This window comes from Brienomyrus brachyistius, chromosome 14 (genome assembly GCF_023856365.1).
Source record: "Brienomyrus brachyistius isolate T26 chromosome 14, BBRACH_0.4, whole genome shotgun sequence".
Taxonomy (NCBI): Eukaryota; Metazoa; Chordata; class Actinopteri; order Osteoglossiformes; family Mormyridae; genus Brienomyrus; species Brienomyrus brachyistius.
In genome coordinates, this window is record NC_064546.1 from 18,112,017 (window position 1) to 18,133,787 (window position 21,771).

Consider the following 21,771-nt stretch of genomic DNA (forward strand, 5'->3'; position numbering starts at 1 on the left):
CGATATAACTTCACATTGAAATAGCACTTTGCTGCCATCTGCTGGAGATTGTAAATGTTGCTGTTCGCATTCAAATATCCTTTACGCACGTTTTTCACGTGAACCAAACGAAAATCGCATCAAAGCTGGTAAGAAAACCAATTATAAGCCTCACCAGGTGGTTGGATACTAAGTTATTTGTACACACAAGTGAACCTCTCATCTCTTCTTCTGGACGTCTTTTTTTCCCCCAAAGTTTGGAAGTAATCGTGGCGACCCAGATGGTATGATACACGAGCAGACCCCAAGACAGGATAGCAGCCCTCCCTAGAGCTATTATGAATCCGTATGTGCGGCTCTGAGTTCCAGGAAGAAGAAGTAATGACATCGGTCAGTGATGGCTCTGTGCCCAGGCCGTGATCTAACACCGCGCCGTAAGGCTGTGCAAAGACATGGCTGTAGGGGGCGTGATTCTTCAGGAAGTTTGTCAGCAAGAAGAAGTTCAAATCTCAAGGGGGGCTGCTGTTAAATTTTTAGAAAAACTTTTGGATCGTTTTAGCCAATTTCAGTCTGCGTTAATGAATTTGTAAAAGTGAATCTTTAAACAGAATTGCTTGCTAAGTGAAAAGATGATAGAGATATTTGAGATGAAACTGTAAAGTCTTCGAGAGATTAATTAAGCTCCTAATCACCTGAAGCGCTCTTCCCTGTCACACATCGTTGGTCCTTAAACAAGTAGCTGAAATGACTCAGATTCTGCTAATCTGTGCGGCTCAGCTCAGAACATCTTTGGGATAATTAAAGCTTATCAGCTAATGAAGGTTGACGATTGGCATGACGCAAAAAATACGTGACGCTTGTTAGCCATGCAGAGGTATCATGTATACCCCTGATTCTCCACCCCACATTCCCCAGTACGTACCTGCACGTACCTGCACGCAGATATCATCCAGCCCTATTTGCTGCCCTATGTAGCGCCCCCTTGTGGTGGAACATGGAATGCCGTTGCTCTGACGTAGTCTCGCCTTAGAGGGTATATAACCTGCCAGGAGTTAATCAGAAACACAAACTCGGAAGCAAGATAACTGCAGAGAAAAGGGAAAAAAGTCAAAGACAGATTATTTTACTTAGTAATTAACACTAAAGGATACTTGTAAAGAAATGTAAAAATGAGACTACAGCTAAATGTGAAGAAAGGTTATGATGACAGGTAGATGGTGAAAGACCCTTTATAGACAGATTTCGCCTTTTGGGAACCATGTTGTCTTCCACAACGATCCAGCTGTCAAGAGATACGTCAGAGATTGGTGCTTGGCAGAGTTGCAGTGAGGGAATTAGAGAAAACATTCAAGAGTACCGATGTACTGTTATACTATCAGAAAAAGGGGTAAAAATGTTTTGCGTTGCTTGTCACTGGGACTGTACCCATTAAAGGTACAGATTTGGACTCTGAGGAACATCCCAAAGATACAAACAGCATTAATGTCCGCTGATGGTACAGATATGTTCCTCAGAGTCCAGTTATGCACCTTAAAAGGTACAGATATGTACAGCTAAGGGTACATTTGACAGACCCTTGAGGGTACAGCCCCAGTGACAAGCAAAGGTACAAATGTTTTCCCGTCCTTCTGAGAGCATAAGAGCAGATTGTTTAAAATGTGCCATTAAAGAACACTATGGATGAGTAGGAAGAAGTGAACTTTCACCACAATGACATGATTAAAAGATGCAGTGCATTGGCGGTGTCATGCCCCCCCCCCTCATTTGGGAAGGGAATCACACCTGACACATTCCCTTTGTAATCCTGGGCTGCCTCACACTCAATACCAGGTATTGTTGATCCATGTGGCTACTTACTGAGCTCTCTGGTTTCTGCGTGTCCCTCGTAAGCCTGATCCGACCGGCTCTCCGCCTCCAAATCCCTGTTGGGTGTCCCTCCCCCGGCCCCGTGTAGGACTGATCTCGCCGGCTTCCCGACTTACCTGCTCCGTTACCCCAACCAAGTCTCTGGTCCTCGATTCTGTCTTTGACTGCCAGCTCGCGTCCCCCTAGCACCCCCTCCCCGAGTGTTTCCTGGTGTAACAGGAGGAGACCATAATTCTCGGAATCTAGAAGGATCGTCAGAGCAGCAAGCGTCTTTGTAATGCCTGAAGGCCCAGTCAGGAGACAGAAGACTTCAGAGGAATTATGTCTACGAAGTGTGCTGTGGCAGAAAAAAGGTTGGGAGATGCTGGTCTACAGTGTCACCAGGAGTGAAGATTGACTTGATGGCACCTAACCGTAAAAATGAATTTGACCAAAATGGTGTTAATACTGAATGAGTGTTTCAGTAAAATTGCTAAATAAAACAAGCCAGTATTTGTAGTAGAAGTTGCACAGGCATCTTTCTGAACACTATTTTATACAGTAACTTCAGGCTACTGACCTCTGGTGGCAGGCATTGTGGGAAGATTAATGCACAGCACAAGACCTGACATGCACTTAGAAGCTCCAGAGACCGACGAAGCATAGATGACCTGGCCCAGCCTTTACAGATGTGGCCCTGCTCGTCTGTATTGTCACCGTGGTAACCCACGGAACCTTGAGCCCTGTCGCCATGGTGCTCCCAGCTGGCCTTCCTCGTGCCCTTCGCTCTCATTGGCCGATTCCCCTGGCAGCTGGGACGAGGTGATTCATGGCCGCATCGTGTGTGACACTTGCGCCTCCATTGTCTTATTTGGCCGGTACTGTGGCCCAACATCTGGCATGGAGGAAGGAGCCTTCTAGGGAGAGGCACAGGTGCAAGGCTGACAGGGACTCGACTCACATGGGGTTAGGAGGTGCTGACAGGATGGGAGCTAGAGCAGGTGGGAAGGCAGACATCGCTCTCCTGAGATTAGGCCCATCTGGTTATATATAACTTTCTATGCTCCTACTTCTATGCTCGTAATTGACTTGTTAAATGCAGAACAAATGAGGACTGAAGATCTGAGTGGCTTTGACAAGGGGTAGACCATTATGGTCGGAGTGGGTCAGAGCATCTCCAAAATGGCAAGGCGTGTGGGGTGCTGACGGGCAGCAGTACCTACTGAGGGTGGCCTGGGGAAGGAAAAAAATCACGGACAAGCGATAGGATGTTGGGCAGCCAGGATTTGTTGAAGTGGGATATGAATGAAGGTGATCCTCTTTGGTATGAACCTGCAGAAGGACTACTGGCACAAATGGCAGATAATTCTGATGATCATGGGAGCGATCAACTGAAAGAACAAACAGATGTTATCTTACAGTCTAATATAACCCAGACTTTGACACTTGGCGTTTTTACAACATAGTCAACATGATTCACTTCCTGTGGGCGTGGCCATAATGTTTTGTCTCATTGATGAAATGAAACTGAAACACTGGCCAAAATAGTGTTTGAAAGATTCGCGCCCATATATGCCTGGACTAGTGGCCAATCTTCACTGATTGGTCTTACTGATGGAATGTGTAGAGTGTGAAGGTTGAAAGAGCAGGGCGATAGCACAGCTGTACATAAAATACTGCAATCCATGCAATAAAATGAGAGACATATCAGAGTTCAAAACAGGACAAATTGTTGGTGCATGTCTTGCTGGCACATCTGTGACCAGGACAGCAAGTCTTTGTGGTGTATCGAGAGCTACGGTATCCAGGGAAACATTAGCATACCACCAGGAAGAATGGACCACATCCAACAGGAGTAACTGTAGACACATGAGGACGCTGTCTGAGAGGGATGTCTGGGAATCCAGTTTGTATCCAGAAATCACCAAACTTTACATTTGGCACGATACAGTCAGGCAGGTAACGTTCTCCTGGCATCTGCCAAACCCAGACTTGTCCATCAGACTGCCAGACAGAGAAGCATGATTCGCCACTGCACAGAACACATTTCCACTGCTCCAGTGTCCATTGGCAGTGTGCTTTACAGCACTCCATCCGACGCCTGGCATTTTGCTTGGTGATGTGAGGCTTCCATGCAGCTGCTCGGCCATGGAAGCCCATTCCACGACGCTCCCGGCTCACAGGTTTTGTGTTGGGATTAATGCCAGAGGAAGTTTGGAATTCTGCAGTTATTCAGTCAGCAGAGCACTGGCGACTTTTACACACTATGTTACTTTACCTAGTCTGACTTTCTGTTGTTCCTAAATGCTTCCACTTTGCAATAATACCACTTACAGTTCAGCAGCAGAAGAAATTCACGAACAGACTCATTGCAAAGGTGGCATCCAATGACAGTGCCACACTTGCATTCACTGAGCTCTTCAGAACAATCCATTCTTTCAGAAATGCTTGTAAACCTGCATGGCTCGGTGCTTGATTTCATACACCTGTAGCAATGGGTCTGAATGAAATACCTGAATTCAGTGATTAGGAGGTGTGTCCCAATACTTCTGTCCATATAGTGTGTGTGTGTCTATATACATTCGTACACACAGTACAGTGCAGGTCGTAGGCAGCCAAAGTAAATGATGTTTAAATGATGTTCATGCTGGTGCAAGACTATGATATTATGTCTGTCAAAGTGTGTCAGCTTAGCCGTTTCAAAAAATCTACTAAAGTCACCTCACTATTTGCAGTAACCATCCAGTGCACCTATGATTTTCTTGGCTTGGTCACTAGCACACCTTGTGTAGCCACTACATTTCTCCTTGACTTTTTAAATAAGCTTATTTGTTAAAATTTTAACAAATACTTAGGATGGCTGGGGTGCCGCTGAGGAGGTTTGGGAACTGAAGCGATGTTCATCTAGGTATCAAACAAGATATCAGCAGCTTTTTTGGAGAACAGACGAAATTCTTACTAGTTTTTTATTGCGTCGGTGTTCATTTGCGCATATCCTGATGCTAAATTGTTTTTCCTGTTCAGAGCATTTGGCAGCAATGCAGTTACTACCCAAATAAATAGCTTTAAACATTTCTTTGACTGCCTAAGACTTTTTCACAGAAAAATGTGCCCCATCCATTCAGATAGTACCACACTCTTTAGATATATATATATATATATCATCTTTTTAATATCACAGTGTTAGTGCCACAATAGAAACATGGAAATAGTTTTCCTTCAGAAGGAAATACATATCTTATATATACAAGACTTATCAACACATGCCAATATATGACAACATAGTATTATTATTATAATTATTATTATTTTTATTATTTACAGGTAAAAGTCCTTCCCATGTGCTGAAAGTTCAGACTCATTTACGCACGTTTCTTATCTACACAGGACGAGAACAAGTCAAAGAAAAGCTTTGTGTGACAGGCTAATAAATTAGCCAATAAAGTACTGGAAGTCTCTGCATCAAGATCCAGCACAATCAGAATGCAACCTCTATGGCCTTAAGGTACTTTTTCGTTTTTTGGTTCTTTAAGCATTTCTTACGGATACGGCATTTTGGAGACCCGGTTTACTTTAATGTTTACTGACTAATTTTAAATATATTATCTTAAACCCTTAACACAATCTCATTTGATAAAATTAACTCCATTTTGCTAAATTCTACATGTATTCTATATATTTTTTTTTAATCACCATGAATTGTTACACAACTTCACAAAGAAATTCTTATACTAACCGATAGCATTATTATTTCTGATGGAATTTCTTGGTCATTAAATTGTTCGACTTTTTTAGTATGTGCCAAAATTGACAGTAGTCAAAATCGAGGTATTACGTGTATTCCGATTGTGGAAAAGTATTTTATACTATAGGGGGAAATGGATCTATACTTGTTTGTAAATTTTAATCATCTGAATAATGTGCTTTTTTACATAATGTCACCCCTGCTAACTGAGGAATTTTGCGACACTAGCCTGAATGTAAAAAATTGCAAGGATGTTTTCAGAAACATACAATAGTGTGTGTGGTGCTCATTGCAGAAACATCTGAACTATACAAACGGTGCAAACGTAGAGTCCTGGGCTGATCCTTTTTAACAGGAAGAGCCAAAATGCACATCATCCACCGAGTCATTCCCATCATCACCGCCAATAAGATCCGCTGGCAATATGGCACTATCGTCAACCCCAATTCATACAGATTAGGGGCCACGTTAACATGTTAATCTTACAGAAAGATCCCGTTTTCCGTGGCTACAGGTCTCCAAGGCTTTGCCTTTCGATCAAACCGATGACAGTAACTGGATATTTTGGATCAGCATGGCTCTTCGGTGCTTTGTGTGCCCTTGGAGAAACAAGCTTTCCGGTCTATCCCAGCTGTGTCCTGCGGCACTGGGGTCTAAGCGTCTCTACAGTCCCTCCTTATTACCACTAGGCAGAATAACAGGAATTTAATGCGTCTGCTGGTCATGCAACTGAAAGGAAATCTAAGGGACTGCAACAACGGTGCGTTTGAGACTCCGCACAAAACCTGGAGATGTGTCTCTTACCTACAAAACTACATTTAATATATAAGGTCAAATATATAGTAAACATACTAGAAATTGTTCTAAGGAGCTACACATGAGCTGTGAGGGATTAAACGCAATAACATGAAATAACAAATTACTTGGCACTTTAAAAAAAATAATAAATCACCACCCGAAAATCTAAACAAATGCATACCGGACATGGGCTCCATGTTTGGAGGGCAGCCTGAACAGCGCGTGCAAATCCGGTAACACAGAACAGGGGGAGAGACCCGTGTGCTGCAAGTCAGGACCTGATTGGCTAAGTGAAATCCAGAACGTGCCCCAACTCCCAAATGGAAAAGTCTGGCAAGCTAAGATCGCGCTAATATGCTCACAGGCCAGGGATTCGAATGGGCTGCACTGCTTTGCATAGTAAAAGTGATGCAGATCGACAAAAAAAGGTCATTTCAGTTCTTTCCAGCTCTCTCTCTCTCTCTCTCTCTCTCTCTCTCACACACACACACTTTAATCTGACAATCTACCATGCAGGGGTTCATCTGCAAAATTTCGTCCTGTTTTAAATATGTGTACGTTTTTGCTCTTCCCCAGAATTCCAAGATTATCGAACCTTTCAGTCGTTTTTTTCTTTATACAAGCCCAGTAATTTACGCAAATGTTCAGGGTCAAAACGAATTAGTTCCCATACAAGGGTCAAACTCGCATTTTGAACCAAAAGTTAGGTCTGACTTGTGGTAACACATACCCGTTTCGGGGAACATTGCAATATCGAGAAAAAGAGATAATTAATAGTTTAATACAGACATAATGGCTAAACCTGGGGTTAAAAATAAACCGAAAGCAAACACAGAAGGACAATATTTGCATTCACCATGTGTAGTATCACCTGGGGGGGTTAGACTGCCGGCTCAGGCCGTTGGCTTATTTTACAGACAGCAAATAATGTCACCCGTTTTCCATTCGGAACGTCTAGCTTAACACCTCCTATGCTCCTGAAACAGTTACACCACTGCCTGCTTTCTAGGGCTGAAACCGGCCACATTGTGGTCAGATTTCGGAATGACTGGAAAGCAGGTAGGAAAATATAAACCGGTGGCCGTCAATCTTTGAGAAAGGGGTGCGGTCTTCACAAGTAGGACGCCGTGCGCTAAGGACATGCATCCGCGTCGGGGGCGGGGGCGTCACCGCCATCTTCTGGATCTGGGCCCCCACCCTCTTCTGGGAATTTAGATGAAAGCTAAAATAGTGCCGGGGTTACATCTGTCTGCACGGGACGACAAGGGTGAGGGGAGGGAACGAATACGGCAAAAACCGCCCCATCGGTGGCGTGGAGGAAGCTCCTCTCTTCTTTGTGGTTTTTTTTTAGGTGGGCAGGGGGTCATCGTCCCCTTTACTGCATTTGCATTTACAGCACAAGACGAAGGGCGTGGCGAGGAGGAGGAATGGTGATGCCACCAGGAGGAGAAGCCCGAAGCCTGCAAATATCCCCACCACCTACAGGGGGCAGCAGGAGAAAGAACCAGTCAGTGGGCGACACATCGGTCATAAACCTGGATTCCTTGATACAGCTACTTCAGCTACTGGGGAAAAACAAGGCTGCCTTTCCGATTAAACGGCATCTTCGAGTAACACTAGGTAGGGTTATCGTCGTTCGCGAAAACGAAAACGGTACGGAGACATTTTCGTAAATAAAATAGAATAAAACAACAACTAAACAAAAACTAAAAGAACTGCTTGCAAAACAAACTAAAATGAAACACAATCAAATACTTTGTTACCATTTTCAAATAGTAGTTTGCTAATCATTTGTTTATCTTTATCATTAATAAATGGAACACTTTGCCCACTTTGAGGGCATTATTACATAATGTGCTCTGTGTATTCTACGTGAAGTTACTAGAACTTTAACTGAAACTATAATAAAAAAAGAAAAACTCATAAAATTATTAAAACCACACAGAAAATGAACTAAAACTAAACTGGATTTCAAATCAAAATCGAAAATATAAAAAAAAACAAAAAAAAAAAAAAACTATAATTGCCCCAGGGTCATGCAAGACGAATATTAAAATGTACAACTGGCCACTAGGGGGGGCCACTGTATAGGAAATCATTTCCCGTTGCATGAAACGATTCCACCGCTAACATGCAGATTACTTTGTCCAGTCAGCAATTCGGGTAACTTAAGCCTATCCCTAATGGATGTACTGGACTTGTTCCCAATTTTCGACGAGTGGAGCTGAACGTTATCAAATTCTGCACTGGCCAATCTAAATAGCCTGGCAGTCAGCAACAGGAGAGCTTTGTTTAGATGGAGTCCATTTACAGTCATTCGAGCAAACAAATGTCGATGAGTCGGCCTTTTGCATGCTTGGTCACAGAAACAGCACTGGCACTATGCTAATCACGTTCACTGGCAGTACTGTGCATATGTAGGCGGGATCATCACCCAAGCCGAAGAACATGAGTATTGGAGTGCATCACTGTGATTCAAAGGTCTAATTTTTCACCCGAAGGAATTATGAGTAAGATTTCGATATGGGTAAAATCCCGAATTTGCCTCTGGGGATGGATGTATAGATGGACGGATGGACAGTTGGACAGACGGACAGATAGAATGATTCGTAGCTCATCCATCCATCTTCCAGACCGATTCTGCAGCACAGGGCCATGATGAACAAGGATGGACAGAACAAGGGATCGGACACCAGCGCATTGCATTATGGGAAATTTATAGACATCAATTAACCTAACTGGACATTTTCAGACAATGGGACTGAAACTGAAACCTGATTGGCCCCAGGAGTGCTCCTTCCCCTTTCACTCACTGATTCAGAACACATCATTGGCTGATGATAAAGTTGGTCCCTGTCAATTATGGCCCCTCCTTAAAATAATTCTAGAATCGCCCCTGTGTGAGACCATGATCATTCTTACAGAGTCGCGATTTAAGTTACCTACCTGTGTTCTGTGCCAGATGACAGAAGCCCTCGAGTGGCCTAACTTGTTGCGACAAGGTCCTTTGTCATAGTGAATCAGCAGGAAATCATCCTGCAGAGGACAGGAAGTACCGTCAGGTCATGACCCACCACCAAACCATCACTGGGGTGCAGCACGTTCCACTGAGGCTTGTCAGAGAGCTAGAGAGGCGTTCCCCACCCTCCCAGCCAGGGAGACTGCAGATCAACACAAGGGCATCACCTGCCCCCCCCCCCCCCCCCCCCGGTATCCATGCATATGCAATTGCGGTGGTTTATTCTGGGTAGGGTGAGGAACCCCAGAGACCTGTTGGTTCCTCCCAGTTCTACCCTTTTCTGTGATGCTCAGCTTGGAGTGGGCGTAGGGGACTGCAGTGACCTCATACTGACCGCCCCCTCCCAGTCACCTAGACAATGTCCTAGAGAGTTTCTCCCCACTAAAGGAATAGCACTCTGGCTGCCAAGTCTAGTATATTGGGGGTGGGATTTGGGTCACAAACAGGTGCTCAGCCCGGGCAGTGGCTCACGTCTCCAGATGGGGGTTGGGGGACTCACATCCAGCGATTCCAGGCAGTACCAGCAGAAGGCGTGCTTGCAGTTCTTGCACATCATCTGTGCGCAGCCCTCGTCACGCTCGATGTACACCTTGCACTTGGGGCAGCGTTTGATAGGGGCGTCGTCCTCGTCTGTCTTGTACAGAGCACTAGTTAATCGGGGGGGGGGGGGGGGGGGGGGGGGGGCGGCGGGGAGGTGCAGAAATGGACCGATTAGGATCTAACCATCACCTTCCGACTGCTTCTCCTGGTCAAAGTCACAGTGTTAGTTAATTCTTTCCATCCATCCATCCATCCATCCATCCATCCATCCATCCATCCATCTAACCTGATACATAACAGGAACAAACCCAAACAGCTTCACGTCCCAGGTGGCACCTCTGATACACGACACCTACAAGGGGTTCATGCGTGACATTTGGGATGTGAATTACACATCTTACAGACCTTACAGAGTTTGGAAATGTTTTTCCCCCCTAAAATAAATTGTCTAGTGGAAAAGAGAAGGGTGGATTCAGACTCCAATCCCTTTATTATGTTTAAACAACCGAAACAAGTAAAAATGCAGTTTTTTTTTTTTTTATTAAGTTCAATTTAACCAAACTCTCCTTGAGCTTTACAGTGCTATAGCTGAGCCATGTAGCTGTTACAGTATAACATTACAGCTCATAAAATCCACTCTGAATTATCATTCTTTTTGCTACTCGCAGTATAGAAAAGGCACTATATCTCAAAGGGATTTAAATAACGAAATAAACATTTCCCAGCTCTGGAAGGTTCGTGTAATTCATACGCCAAATTTCACCAAAATCAAAATCAGTGATGCAAAAAGGTTTCTGGGAATTTGTGAAATGAAAATGGAACGACCCATAAACGTTTGCATAACCCCCTTGTCTTCAGTGTGACATGCGTCCTTATTTGAGAAGGAAGTCTTCTCTCTTTTATTCTATTTCCTTTTCGTTTTTAATGACGCCAATCCGGCTACACCAAAGGGCACTGCCATTGCCGTAACTGGGCTGTCCGTGCTGGAAGCAGGTGGCCCACCAACCTAAGCACACCTTTCACAAAACGCCCACAATAGCTGACAATCTGAGGGCCACTCTACTTGCTTGGGTCATGTGACCGAATGTCGTGTATCTATGGTAACGGCACGGTCCCCTTAGGCGCCCATAATGGGGACAAAGCACCCAAAAGGCCAAGTGGACCACAGCCATATTGGGTCAGGGGGCCTCACTTTAGTCCGGGCTTCATGGATCGGGACACTAAAGCCAAACCATCCCAGGAAGATGGAAATTTGAGGAAAGACCCCCACCCCTGCCTTTATACTCCCACAATGCCGAGCTTTCCCGTAGGTCATCCAAAGCACGAGGTGCTTGACATCTTTCCCGCGGTGACCTTGGCAATGCAGACATACGGCGTCCCCCCCCCCCCAGGCAAGATTCCAGCTCATAATATTAATCTTCCTGAAAAGTAATTTGTGTTGAATAAATCCTAACCTTCTTTGTCTGTGAATCTGCACAAAATATACGCAAAAAACTGTTATTAAACAAGTGAAACACCTTCACATCCGGGAAATTCCGGGAAACCCATCACAAAAAAATAAACCTTAGCTCACTGATGCCCAATCCAGCATTCCGAGTAATTAATTCATTTATCTCTGCTTTCCTAATAATGTACCCAATCAATCAATCAATCAGTCAATCAATCTGTCTCTTTTTTCCCAAATGACTTATTTTGCCCCCAGTCTAACACTTGGCGTTCACTTGCATATTTATCTCATGCAGGTATTTACGCATGCGTACCAGTACCAGTAGGGGTCGACGGCACACTGCGGTACGGCAGTGGATCAGAATGATAGCGGTCACCATATGCAGGGTTAGTAACCGGGCAATTATGGGTAAATTATTAATTATCATGCTGCTTAATTAATGCATTCATAGGAAAAGACATAAAACTATCAGTTTATTCAGGATGGCATTTCCATTGGTGCTTTTTGGGTCATTAAGGCAGGGTCCCCTCTGGGATTTGAACCAGCAACCTTCAGAATATGTCCTTAGCCAGAAATATAAACATCATGCGCAATAATTTCCTGAATCGTTACCTCGTATTCCTTCAGTGACTAAGGGTGAACTGATCGACGAGGATGATGGTGGTTGGCATGAGGAGGATGATGAGAGGGCAGAGCCTACCTGGTCTCTCCAGGGAGGAAGGCGGATATAGGAATGCTGTCCTGGCAGGCCTGTCCTGGGTGCCAGGTGGCCTTGCAGGTGGAGCAGAACTCCAGGCCGCAGGCAGTGCAGTGGACCATTTGGGGGCGCCGAGCTTCTGTCTCCCTCAGCTGGCACACAGCCTGGCAGGACGAAGACGGGCACCACGTTCGGCACGGGTCCAGCAGCACCTCTGTTAGTGGGTGAGATGAAGTGGTGTTACTGACCCCCTGCACTTCAGTGTACGTCCTGTAAGGGGCGATCTCCACAATGGCTGGCTCTGTGGTCTCCAGAATGGGTGAGGCCAAGCCGGTTTGCACCCCTCCCCCTAACACTGACCCCACTGTCTGCCCGCACAATGTGCCCGTGTGCAGGATTGCACCCTGGCATGGGTGCAGGGGTCCCGACAAAACACAACCAGCTGTGTTCTTCCCCTCCCCGGCCCACTTAAATGAAGTCACTGGCCCCCGAGTTTGGCGTGCACGCCATGATCGTGAACAAAAGAATCACTACAGGCTGAGAGTGAGTCACTAGTCGCTGGGTTTCCCCATGTCAACCCAGCGCCGCTGGCTTCAAACCTGATCCACATGTACAGAGGCAACGCCCCCCCCCCACCCAACCTCCAGGATGCCCATCCCCCAACATGCCAGTCAATTGGGAACTCCCCCCTCCTTTCATAGCTTCCCCCAAAGCAGAGGTAAACATCATCTATCAGGTGTCACCTTCTGCATTTACTTATCTAGGGGGGTGACTCTCCAGGGCCATTCGGCAGGGGGGCACCCCACAGCACATGCGGCCCACAGGAAGCAGTGCAACGCGCCTAAAAACTGCACGCTCCGCAGAAAATCCACACGGGAAACACACAGCGGGACCCGAGAACAAGCTGTTCCGGTTGGCTGCTTATCGTCACCCTTTACTCAATGTGATTTAAGAGCCACGCTTTCACATGCGCGCGAGCCTTCTGACTCACGGCCAGAGCGGCTATATTTAAACGCTGTTTCACATATCCCTTTAAATTGTCCAGTATTGAGCACTATCTGGACACAGTGCGGTGCACAGCAAGTCTTTAGAAGATATACAAGTTATCCCTACAAATAACTACCTGCATGAATCTGTTCTTTTCTATAAGCTCTAGGGAAAAACTCTCCTAATTTATATTTTTTTAATACATAATTTAAGTGCTGGGATGGTAAAAAGCATACCTGTGATGTCATCTTAAAGCCCTTACATGTGATGTCATCTTAAAGTCCTTATTGTCCTTTATAAGAAACAACAGGACGTAACAGTTTGGCATGTATAGTATTGGAGAGATGGAGGAAAAACATAATGTCCTCTATAGAGGACAAAAATGAATTGCTGGATCTCAGGAGGATAAAGTAAGTTACTAAAAATGCTGTATAGGAAACAGAACATTTACAGATTTATGTAAAGAAGGTCCAGGACTGAGATGCAAAGGGCTCAAAATACTGTAAAATATTCAGAGCCAGACACATGCCTGACTACGCTCATCAACATCCAGAGGGCTGCTCCAGTGGCTGCCATGACGACAACCCGGGAGTGAGTTCCGCTTCCACGGCGACGACGTGGTTGTCACGGCGAGGTTGTCACGGTGCCACTGCCCACTTACCCCTTTCGAACTGCAGCTTTCTGTATCTCTGCATCACCTCCTCCGGTACCATGCCCTCGATCTGGGGGAGGAACCATGAGACAGGGATGGGGACTCAGATTGGATGCACCCGCGGCGATAGCTAATGTGGCCTTAGCAAGAGCGCTTTGTTTAAGCAGATCCCTTTGAGGGTGTGGGGGGCATCCTGACTGATTAAAGAACCACCAGTATCCTGAGGCCATGATTGGTCAGGATTTTGACTAAGCAAGGTTGAGCAGTGAGGCCCGGTGCATGCTGGGGATGCATGACACCCACCGGAAAGTGCGTCCACATACCATCTGTCTCATGCGGCCCATACAGCATGTGCCAAATGCCCACCGCAGTGCAAATCTCTAGTCGGCTTCACCTAACTGACCTAATTCCGTAGATCAGCCATCCATCGCGTTTTTAAATCATCGTTAACTGTTCCCAGAATACACATAATATGAGTACAATTGTCGACATAAAGTTAGACAAACAAAACCCAGCAGAATCAAACGATTATAATCCACCGCTACCCCAGTTCAAAAATGAAAATCATCTGGCCGAGTTTACTCTCTTTCCGAATGTCCCAGAATATTCCCAGCCACACAGGCCACGCCTCCCCCATGTCATTTCCACAGCAAAAACCCCTGACAGTTCCTGAACCGAGGCTGGATGTATGGGAACCTCAAATCCCAAAATAGCACAGCCTACTTCCTGTCTTGACTGCTAGCTGATACAGAAAGCAGGTGGGTTTTCATGTGAAAGGGGAAGTCTTAAAAGGCACCCGTCACTCTCAGCATTAATGAATGGCAAATTCAGCAGAAAAATGTTAACTGTCACTCTTTTATTGGTTTTGTTCAGGGAAGTCTTGGCCATTTCTAGACCAAATGACTTTTTTTTTTTTTTTTTTAACTTCCTCTGGAAATTTCCTCACATATTTACACATCATCCCCTGATGGATTTCTGCTGGTTCAAAAAATATCACGTTAAAAGGCACCCAGCACCAAGCAAACTACCAAATCTAAAATGTTCAGGGGGGGTGTTACCTCATTTTCCTGGAGGTGTCCTTGTTTCGGACAGGCAGAGTCTGGACAGCTAATAGCCGTTTCAAGGCCCTCTTTGATCAGGAGCTCGACGTACTGTTTCAGGCACTGACCATTAGAGAAAAAGAGGACAAGAGAGAAAGTAGCAATACATTTTACTCACTTCTACTGGAAAAGGGAACTCTGCAAAAGAGCTTTTAGTCATACCTCAAGATGTTACTGTTTAAGTGCCAGATTTATTATTTTAAATTACTACAATTGGGCAGCAAGTTGAGCTTTTGAAAAGCACAATCAGAAATCTGAAACAATAGTTGTACCATCAGAAATTATTGTTTGCTATAAAAGGTGCATTTAATGGTAGTAATTGGGACTCCGGTGGGACGAGCGCTTATCCAAGAACTAGCAATGAAAATGATGCTGATGTTTCCCGAAAATCAGAGGCGAGTGATTTTTCGATAGCGGTGCTTTACAATTCAGACAAGGCTCCTTCCATCCTGACCTCAATTACATAAGCGGGCTACTGATTTTTATCGCACGTGGTTTTGTGATATCTGACAGGTCAAACAGGCTGTACTTAATGCATCTGTTTCTCTCCATCACCAGAACACCACATTCCTTCCCCGTTACCGGATTAAATAATGCAGCTACAAACAAATAGGGAGCATTTACTTAATGGCGGCAATTAAAGGATTTTCCGGCAGAACCTCGACGGGAACAGCAGCACTCATTAGGGGTGATGTTCTGCTCATTATAGGTCGGGAACAGTACGTTTCGGAAAGATCCTGTTCTGCATGTAATCAGACAAGCGAGACGTGCAGTAAGGCCCTGTGGTCTTATCGTCGTTTCGAATCAGTGAGTGACAGGGTAGGGGGCACTTGGGGGGCCAGTCAGGGACCCATGCCCTGGGTACACCCCTGCTGATCTTAGGCAAGATCGTTAACCCCCAATTGCTCCAACATCACTATTAACGCATGGATCTGCTAAGTAACATTAGTGCTGATGGATTGTCTCAGGGGTCTGGCTCGAACAAACCAAATGATCATTTCATAGCTGCATGACCAGACAACAAAGCCTTACGACGAAATCATCCTTCATTTATATGGGTCTCAAATTGCTTTTACTTTATATGCTGGTATTTTGAAATCATGACTGACATTGTCACGGTTAGAATGCAGATTTAATCCCTCCCTCAAATACCTAAGAAGAATGGTATCAAGGTCCCTCACATGCCATTACATTATGGGTTCACATCTCGGGTATGGGTGCTCATTTCCAGCAGAAACACTTCTGCCTGTCCTCGTGCAGTCGCGTGGAACTGAAACCGAAGGGGGCGCTGGAACTGAAGGAGACCCGGGTCTCACGCCGACACCCTTACCAGCGTGCAGAAGACACATTGGCACTGTGTGATGGTGGTCATCTGCTCCAGGGGAAACTCCCCAAGGCACAACTTGCAGGAGACCAGCGGGTCCAGAGCCAGGTCCCAGGTGGGTCGAAACCTGGCCGTCGTCATGGCAATCGGCGGAGTTCTGGCAGGCAGCAGAGAACACAGCAGCCCTTTGTCAAGCGGGGCGGCCATCTGGATTGGCTGACACATCTGAGCGCACTCAGTAAGGACTAATGAGTAACTTGCAGATTCACATAAACAAAGCTGCTTGAGTCCGTGCCCTGATAGGGGGAGCGGGGTGGAGAAGCACAGCACACAGCGAACGAAGACAGCTGGTTGGTTGTCAGCACCAACCAATGAAAAAGACAAGAAGCTGAAATAGGCGCCAGGTCATGGAAAGTGATAGAATGGTGGTGGGGAGATGAAAGCAAACCAAAGGTGGGGGGTATAAGACAGGTCATATATATATGTCAGTAGCCCCGCCCCTATCTATACCCCACCCGGTCTATATCCCCGGGAAATTATGTTTGGGTAGGATGAATAAATGAGGTTTGGTCCACCCCCACCCAAAAAATATTTTTTTTATATTTGCATCTCAATGGCTGGTGTCCCGTCTTGGGTACTGCCCTAGGACTCCTGGGATACGCGTTGACTCACCACCTTCCCCCCAAGGATGTGGACAGGATGTTTGGAAAGTCAGTCCTTGCCCAAACAAATCCTCCTATGTTCTCCCCATGGAGCATCTCTCTGAAGAGTGGGGGAGGTAAAACCAAACAAAAAAAAGCCCTTTCTGACACCCCCACCTGTCACGTCGAGTTTTCCGCTCTCCCACCCGCTTTGCCGTCTCAAACGGGCACCTCCCCCCTCCAGGAAAGTGTAAACGCAGCTATGTGGCAAAGAATCTGCAGGAAGCACAGCTGAGATGAGTCACGTGTCGACACGTGTTCCACAGCTGCTAGGCAACAAGCCGGAGCCCCAGTGGGGGTCTATGAGACTCCCCTCGGAGAAAGCTGAAAGCTCGGCATGGGGGGGTGGGAGGGAGACAGGTATGCCACCCCCAGTTTGGGAAGGTCAGGGAACTGCTCCAATATTTACCAGTTCAATACCGCAAACATTTAAATAATTGGCAGGTAAAATAAATAATTAAGTCGGTGTTGACACTGACCAGCCGGTTGACATCCCAAAGCAATTCGCTGTGAATAATTAGTGAGTCTGGTGGAGGCACGAGTCCGACCTGGGAGGGGAAGAACAGTGAGTGGTACCACCCTCAGACAAAGTCTCTCCGGGACCAGGAGGATGTGGACAAGTGGGGAGCGCTTAGCGACTGGCTAACCACAGCACCCCCTGTCTGTCCGTCTATGATGGTGTCAGCAAAGAGAGGGCCAGGTGTACTGCAGAAGAACAGACCCAAGGGCCAAGGGGGGCACAGGTGCTCATTTGCAAAGCTGCTGTCATCGTCATCATTGCAAATCCCTCAGAACAACATGCCACAGACAAATATTCCTTAATGAGGCTTCATTAGGCTCTTGGGAGTTTTACTCCCACAAAATGTTCTGAAGGCAGAAAGTAATTGGTTCAGAGAAATAACCAATCAGGTTGTAGAGAAGGCAGAACCAAACAATCAGATAGTTAGTTGCTTGGACCCACCTCCTTTACAATCTGATTGGTTCTCTCTCTGAACCAATCATTTTTCCTTATGCCCTCAGAACATTATTGTGGAAGTAAAACTCCCATGAACCTCCATGAGGGACTTAACTAAAAAAAGACCCTGCGGAGGAACAAAAACCAATTTATGCAAGAGTACACCTTCGATAAACTGAAATGGTTCATCATCAGAGACAACGAGGAAACGAAACCTTTGCAGATATTACAGAAGGATCCACAAAGATAAAGCCATACTAAGATCAGGCTCAAGCATGTATGTTATAGGTGTGACAGAGAAACGAGACAATTAAGATGTAGTGATGTTGTGTCCACTGTAGGTAGACCGTAGGTAGAATATCGAACTCTGTATAACGTGATGGGAAAAAAATTCCCATACAACCTTTCGCTGAAGAGCCGATCGATCCGGCTCCCTCGCTTTGAGCACCTGCCCGCGTCTGTCTGCTCCAATACAAGCTTCCATAGAGCGCTGACACCGGGCACCATTGGCAGCCGCTCAGGAGTTCGGAATGAGCTTGGGAAACCGCAGGTGGACCACAGTGCCACGTGGAGGAGGCAGCCTTACCAGGGGCCCAGTGAAGACGCTTTCGGCATAATTACATAACATCGTATCGAGCCATTGCATAAGCCCTATTTATAACCTATCTAGGTTACCGTTCTATTACAACACTCGTCTTCCCCTGACGGGGGCATTCCTACCTATTATGCAGAAGCCGTCCAGGGATTTTGAGAGGATTTGCGAGTATAATTTTCAGTAACGGAACACTCTGGAAGCGGATCCCAGTTTGTGAGTTACGGAAAGTTACGGAAGGACTCCGTAGAACACTCTGAAGGACGCTGACGGCTTCGGAGCAAGAAGGAAGGCAGCGAAGCAGAACAGGTCACTTAGTGAGCGTGTCTCCGTTAACTGTCTATGTTTATATCAGCCCCCCGCCCCACCACCGCCTACTTTATCTTGGGTGCAGCTTGAGCCAAACGATCTGATGTTCACGGTACTGCAAACATAGGATGAATGACCGGAAAGTCATTCATCAGCTGCAAGCTTTTAAAGAGATTCTTAAAGAACTGAATTGTTTTTTTTTTCAGCGGGCGGCTCACAGCGTTTGAGGAACGCATTTGCTTGAAGCAAAATCAATTAAAGAAATAATATAGTCAAAATTACATTTACATTTCATCTTTTTAGCAGACGCTTTCACGCAAAGGGCTGTACAATTGACAAAGCAGGGGCACCCTGCCGCTGGAGCGACTGGGGGGTTAAGGGCCTTCCTCGGGGCTGTGAAATTGCTCTGCTGGCCCCTGGATATGAACTAGCCAAAGACATAGGTTTCAGTTCTATATCTGTACGGACCAAACTAACTCCCTAAACCCCCTAAATACACACAGCACTCCAACAATATTAGTAGAGATCCACACCCAAATGTAGGCCCTTGGAATAGTCCTAACCTGCTGAGGCACACATCACCCACTAAATGTCCCATTTTTGCATGTGGACATGAAAGCCAGTGGACTTCTCCACACTGAACAACAGGCTAGAACGCAGCTGCCGAACTCGATGGGGCGAGGTTGGAGATCCCGGCCTTAGACACATGTGGCGCTGTGTAGATGGGGAACAAGTCCTGGCAAAGTGTCCCGTAATTAGGCACCCAGAGCTGGGACCCAGGCGCTTCAGGAAGACTGGACAGCGTGAAGCTCCTTGTCCACAACGGCAGCCACGCCGACCTCAACAAACCGCCCCTTGTCTTCGGAAGAGGGGCACAAAGGGGCCACTTGTTCAACACTCACAAGCCTTCTTCTGCTCGCTCGGAGTTGGTTGGGGAACGGCTAAGAAAAAGAGCATTCATATTCGCCGAGTTTTATTGGGTCCCTCGAGAATCCCGAGCTATCGCGGGCTTATGGGCCGCTCGAAGGTAGCAGCCATCGTCAGTGCGACAAAAGTGAGGGAGGGCAAGCCTTCTGCACCTTATCTTCTTCCCATCCCTCCTGGCTAAACTTCCGCATAAAGCTCTTTAAGTTACACAGAATTCACATTTTGCCGGTTTTTGGTGCTTCGCTGGTATCGAAGCAAGTCGGGGATGACAGAATGCGAGCCTGTTGAGCTTCACTTTGATAATCTACGCTAGCTACAGTACCAGTGGCACAGATACAAACAAATGTACTTTAAACCACAGTTCTGCAAAAACATCTTTGATTCCCTTTGAGCATTTATTAGCCCAGGACTCGACCCATTCACTAAGTCAACTGAAACAAATCTTTCAGCGTGGTTTTCATCCAGTCTAATCCATTATGCTGCTCCAAAGTCCGCCTCTATATTTGTGATTGGTGCCTTGGAGTGTGAGTGACATCTGACCCCCCAATAGCTATCAACCCTCTAATCATTCATCTGAAGCATGGCACAGGTAAGTAGAACAATTTCAAAGAAGGAGAAGTAATGGAGTTCAAATGAAGGCTGGGGAAATAGTACGTCTTACATTTTTATTAACACATTAGTTTGATCTATTGAATAAATATATGCAAGTTTTAGCAAGAACAAATTTACATGCTACAGTAGGCACATGAAAAATGGCACTTTTAAAACACAATGTTTTAATTTAGCTTAGCCCGCTCTTGCTAACCGCCCACTAGCAGCTAGCGTTTTAGCATGTGAGCTTGTCTCATCAGGCTTATGTAGCTGCACACAGGGCACCAGACGGGACACGTCAGGCTCCCGTCAGCCGGCATCTGCATAGCTATTCACAAAGCCTGAATCATGCTGCTGCTGCCTGAACACCTGTTTGTTTTCACACATAATCCCAGCTAGCTGATCCAGATAAAAACACTAACCACGACGGAGCCAAAGGGTTGCCAATGGTTGGTCAACAGCTGCATTTTTTAATGTTTTGTTTTTTTTTTTTAACCCTTGTGCTCACGTGGGACAGATGCCAGGGGACTGTTTTCAGTGTCTCTGATCAGTGAGGCCTGTCAACGAGGTGAAACGTCAATTTAGTGCAGGCACTTAAACAAACCACCACGTCGGGTCCTAGCCTGGCTTGTACTGGGCTGTTTGGGAGGCTGGCCTTGGAATCTGTCATAGAGGGAGAGAGAAACTGGGATTTTGCCAGCCCCCTGATAGACAAGCAACCCTCCCCCCCCCGGCTTCCCGCTCGCCGGGAACAGCTAGCCCCAGGCCCTGATCACACACTGCACTGTGGTCTCCCTCGATCTGTCCTGATTTTGGGTTTAAAGTACAACAAAGCCTCTGACTAAGATTACTGCACATACAGCGGCATAATGAATATTATCAAACGTTAAAACATTGACTGTCCTTTCAGACGATTACGTTCACCCAGTACCTGAACTGTTTCCCAGTCCCTGAGGGTTGGCAGCCACCCAGATGCGTCGTCTCCTCTAGTGAGTGAACAGCCTGAAAAATCGACGTTCCTTCACTCAGGTGACTTTTGGCAGAAAGGGTCCAAATAAACCCTTTTGATATTTCCCGGAGCGCAGAACTTCACGCTCCCACTGTGTGCAAAATTGGATGGCACTCTGCAATAGGCTCTACCCAAGTTTGTCATGAAGCAACATGTTTGTTTGGGGATTTCAATTATTACCAGGCATTCTGGGAAAAAAAAAAACTCTTCCAATTTACCTTTATTAAATTACGTTTACATTATTAAAAGTCAGACACCGCCCAGTTCAAGAGCAAAGCTATTTTAGTGGGTGTTGCCTGCTGTCCAAAATAACACAACAAGACTCATCATCTGAAATTTTTATTTTTTAAATTATATAGCATGTGAGGAACGCTGATATTTCAGAGGACGCCATTATTGTAAGGGCAAGGAATGCCCCAATTCCTGATAAATTTAAAGACAGCATCTAAACACTGAACTGAAAGCTTAACATTGACAACATGCCGGAGTATGAAGCCGAACAGCTAGCAGTGACACCCCCCCCCCCCCCCCCCCCAATATAAAAGTTAAACCAA

General features: G+C 46.0%; 1 protein-coding gene across 2 annotated transcripts; it reads right to left on the reverse strand.

The window, feature by feature from the left end:
- Positions 1-4,965: 4,965 nt before the first annotated feature.
- On the reverse strand, positions 4,966-21,724 carry rnf144aa (ring finger protein 144aa). Of its 2 annotated transcripts, none has more exons than XM_048974433.1 (8): positions 21,140-21,724; positions 16,140-16,290; positions 14,768-14,872; positions 13,719-13,779; positions 12,074-12,284; positions 9,886-10,033; positions 9,314-9,403; positions 4,966-7,846 (listed from the first exon to the last, which is right to left on the reverse strand). In XM_048974433.1, the coding sequence occupies exons 2-8, from the start codon at positions 16,272-16,274 to the stop codon at positions 7,715-7,717; spliced, it is 882 nt and encodes a 293-aa protein (XP_048830390.1). In that variant the 5' UTR covers positions 16,275-16,290; positions 21,140-21,724; the 3' UTR covers positions 4,966-7,714. The 2 variants fall into 2 exon arrangements, with proteins under 2 accessions (XP_048830390.1, XP_048830391.1); XM_048974434.1 differs by lacking the exon at positions 21,140-21,724 and adding an exon at positions 18,510-21,131.
- Positions 21,725-21,771: the final 47 nt, after the last annotated feature.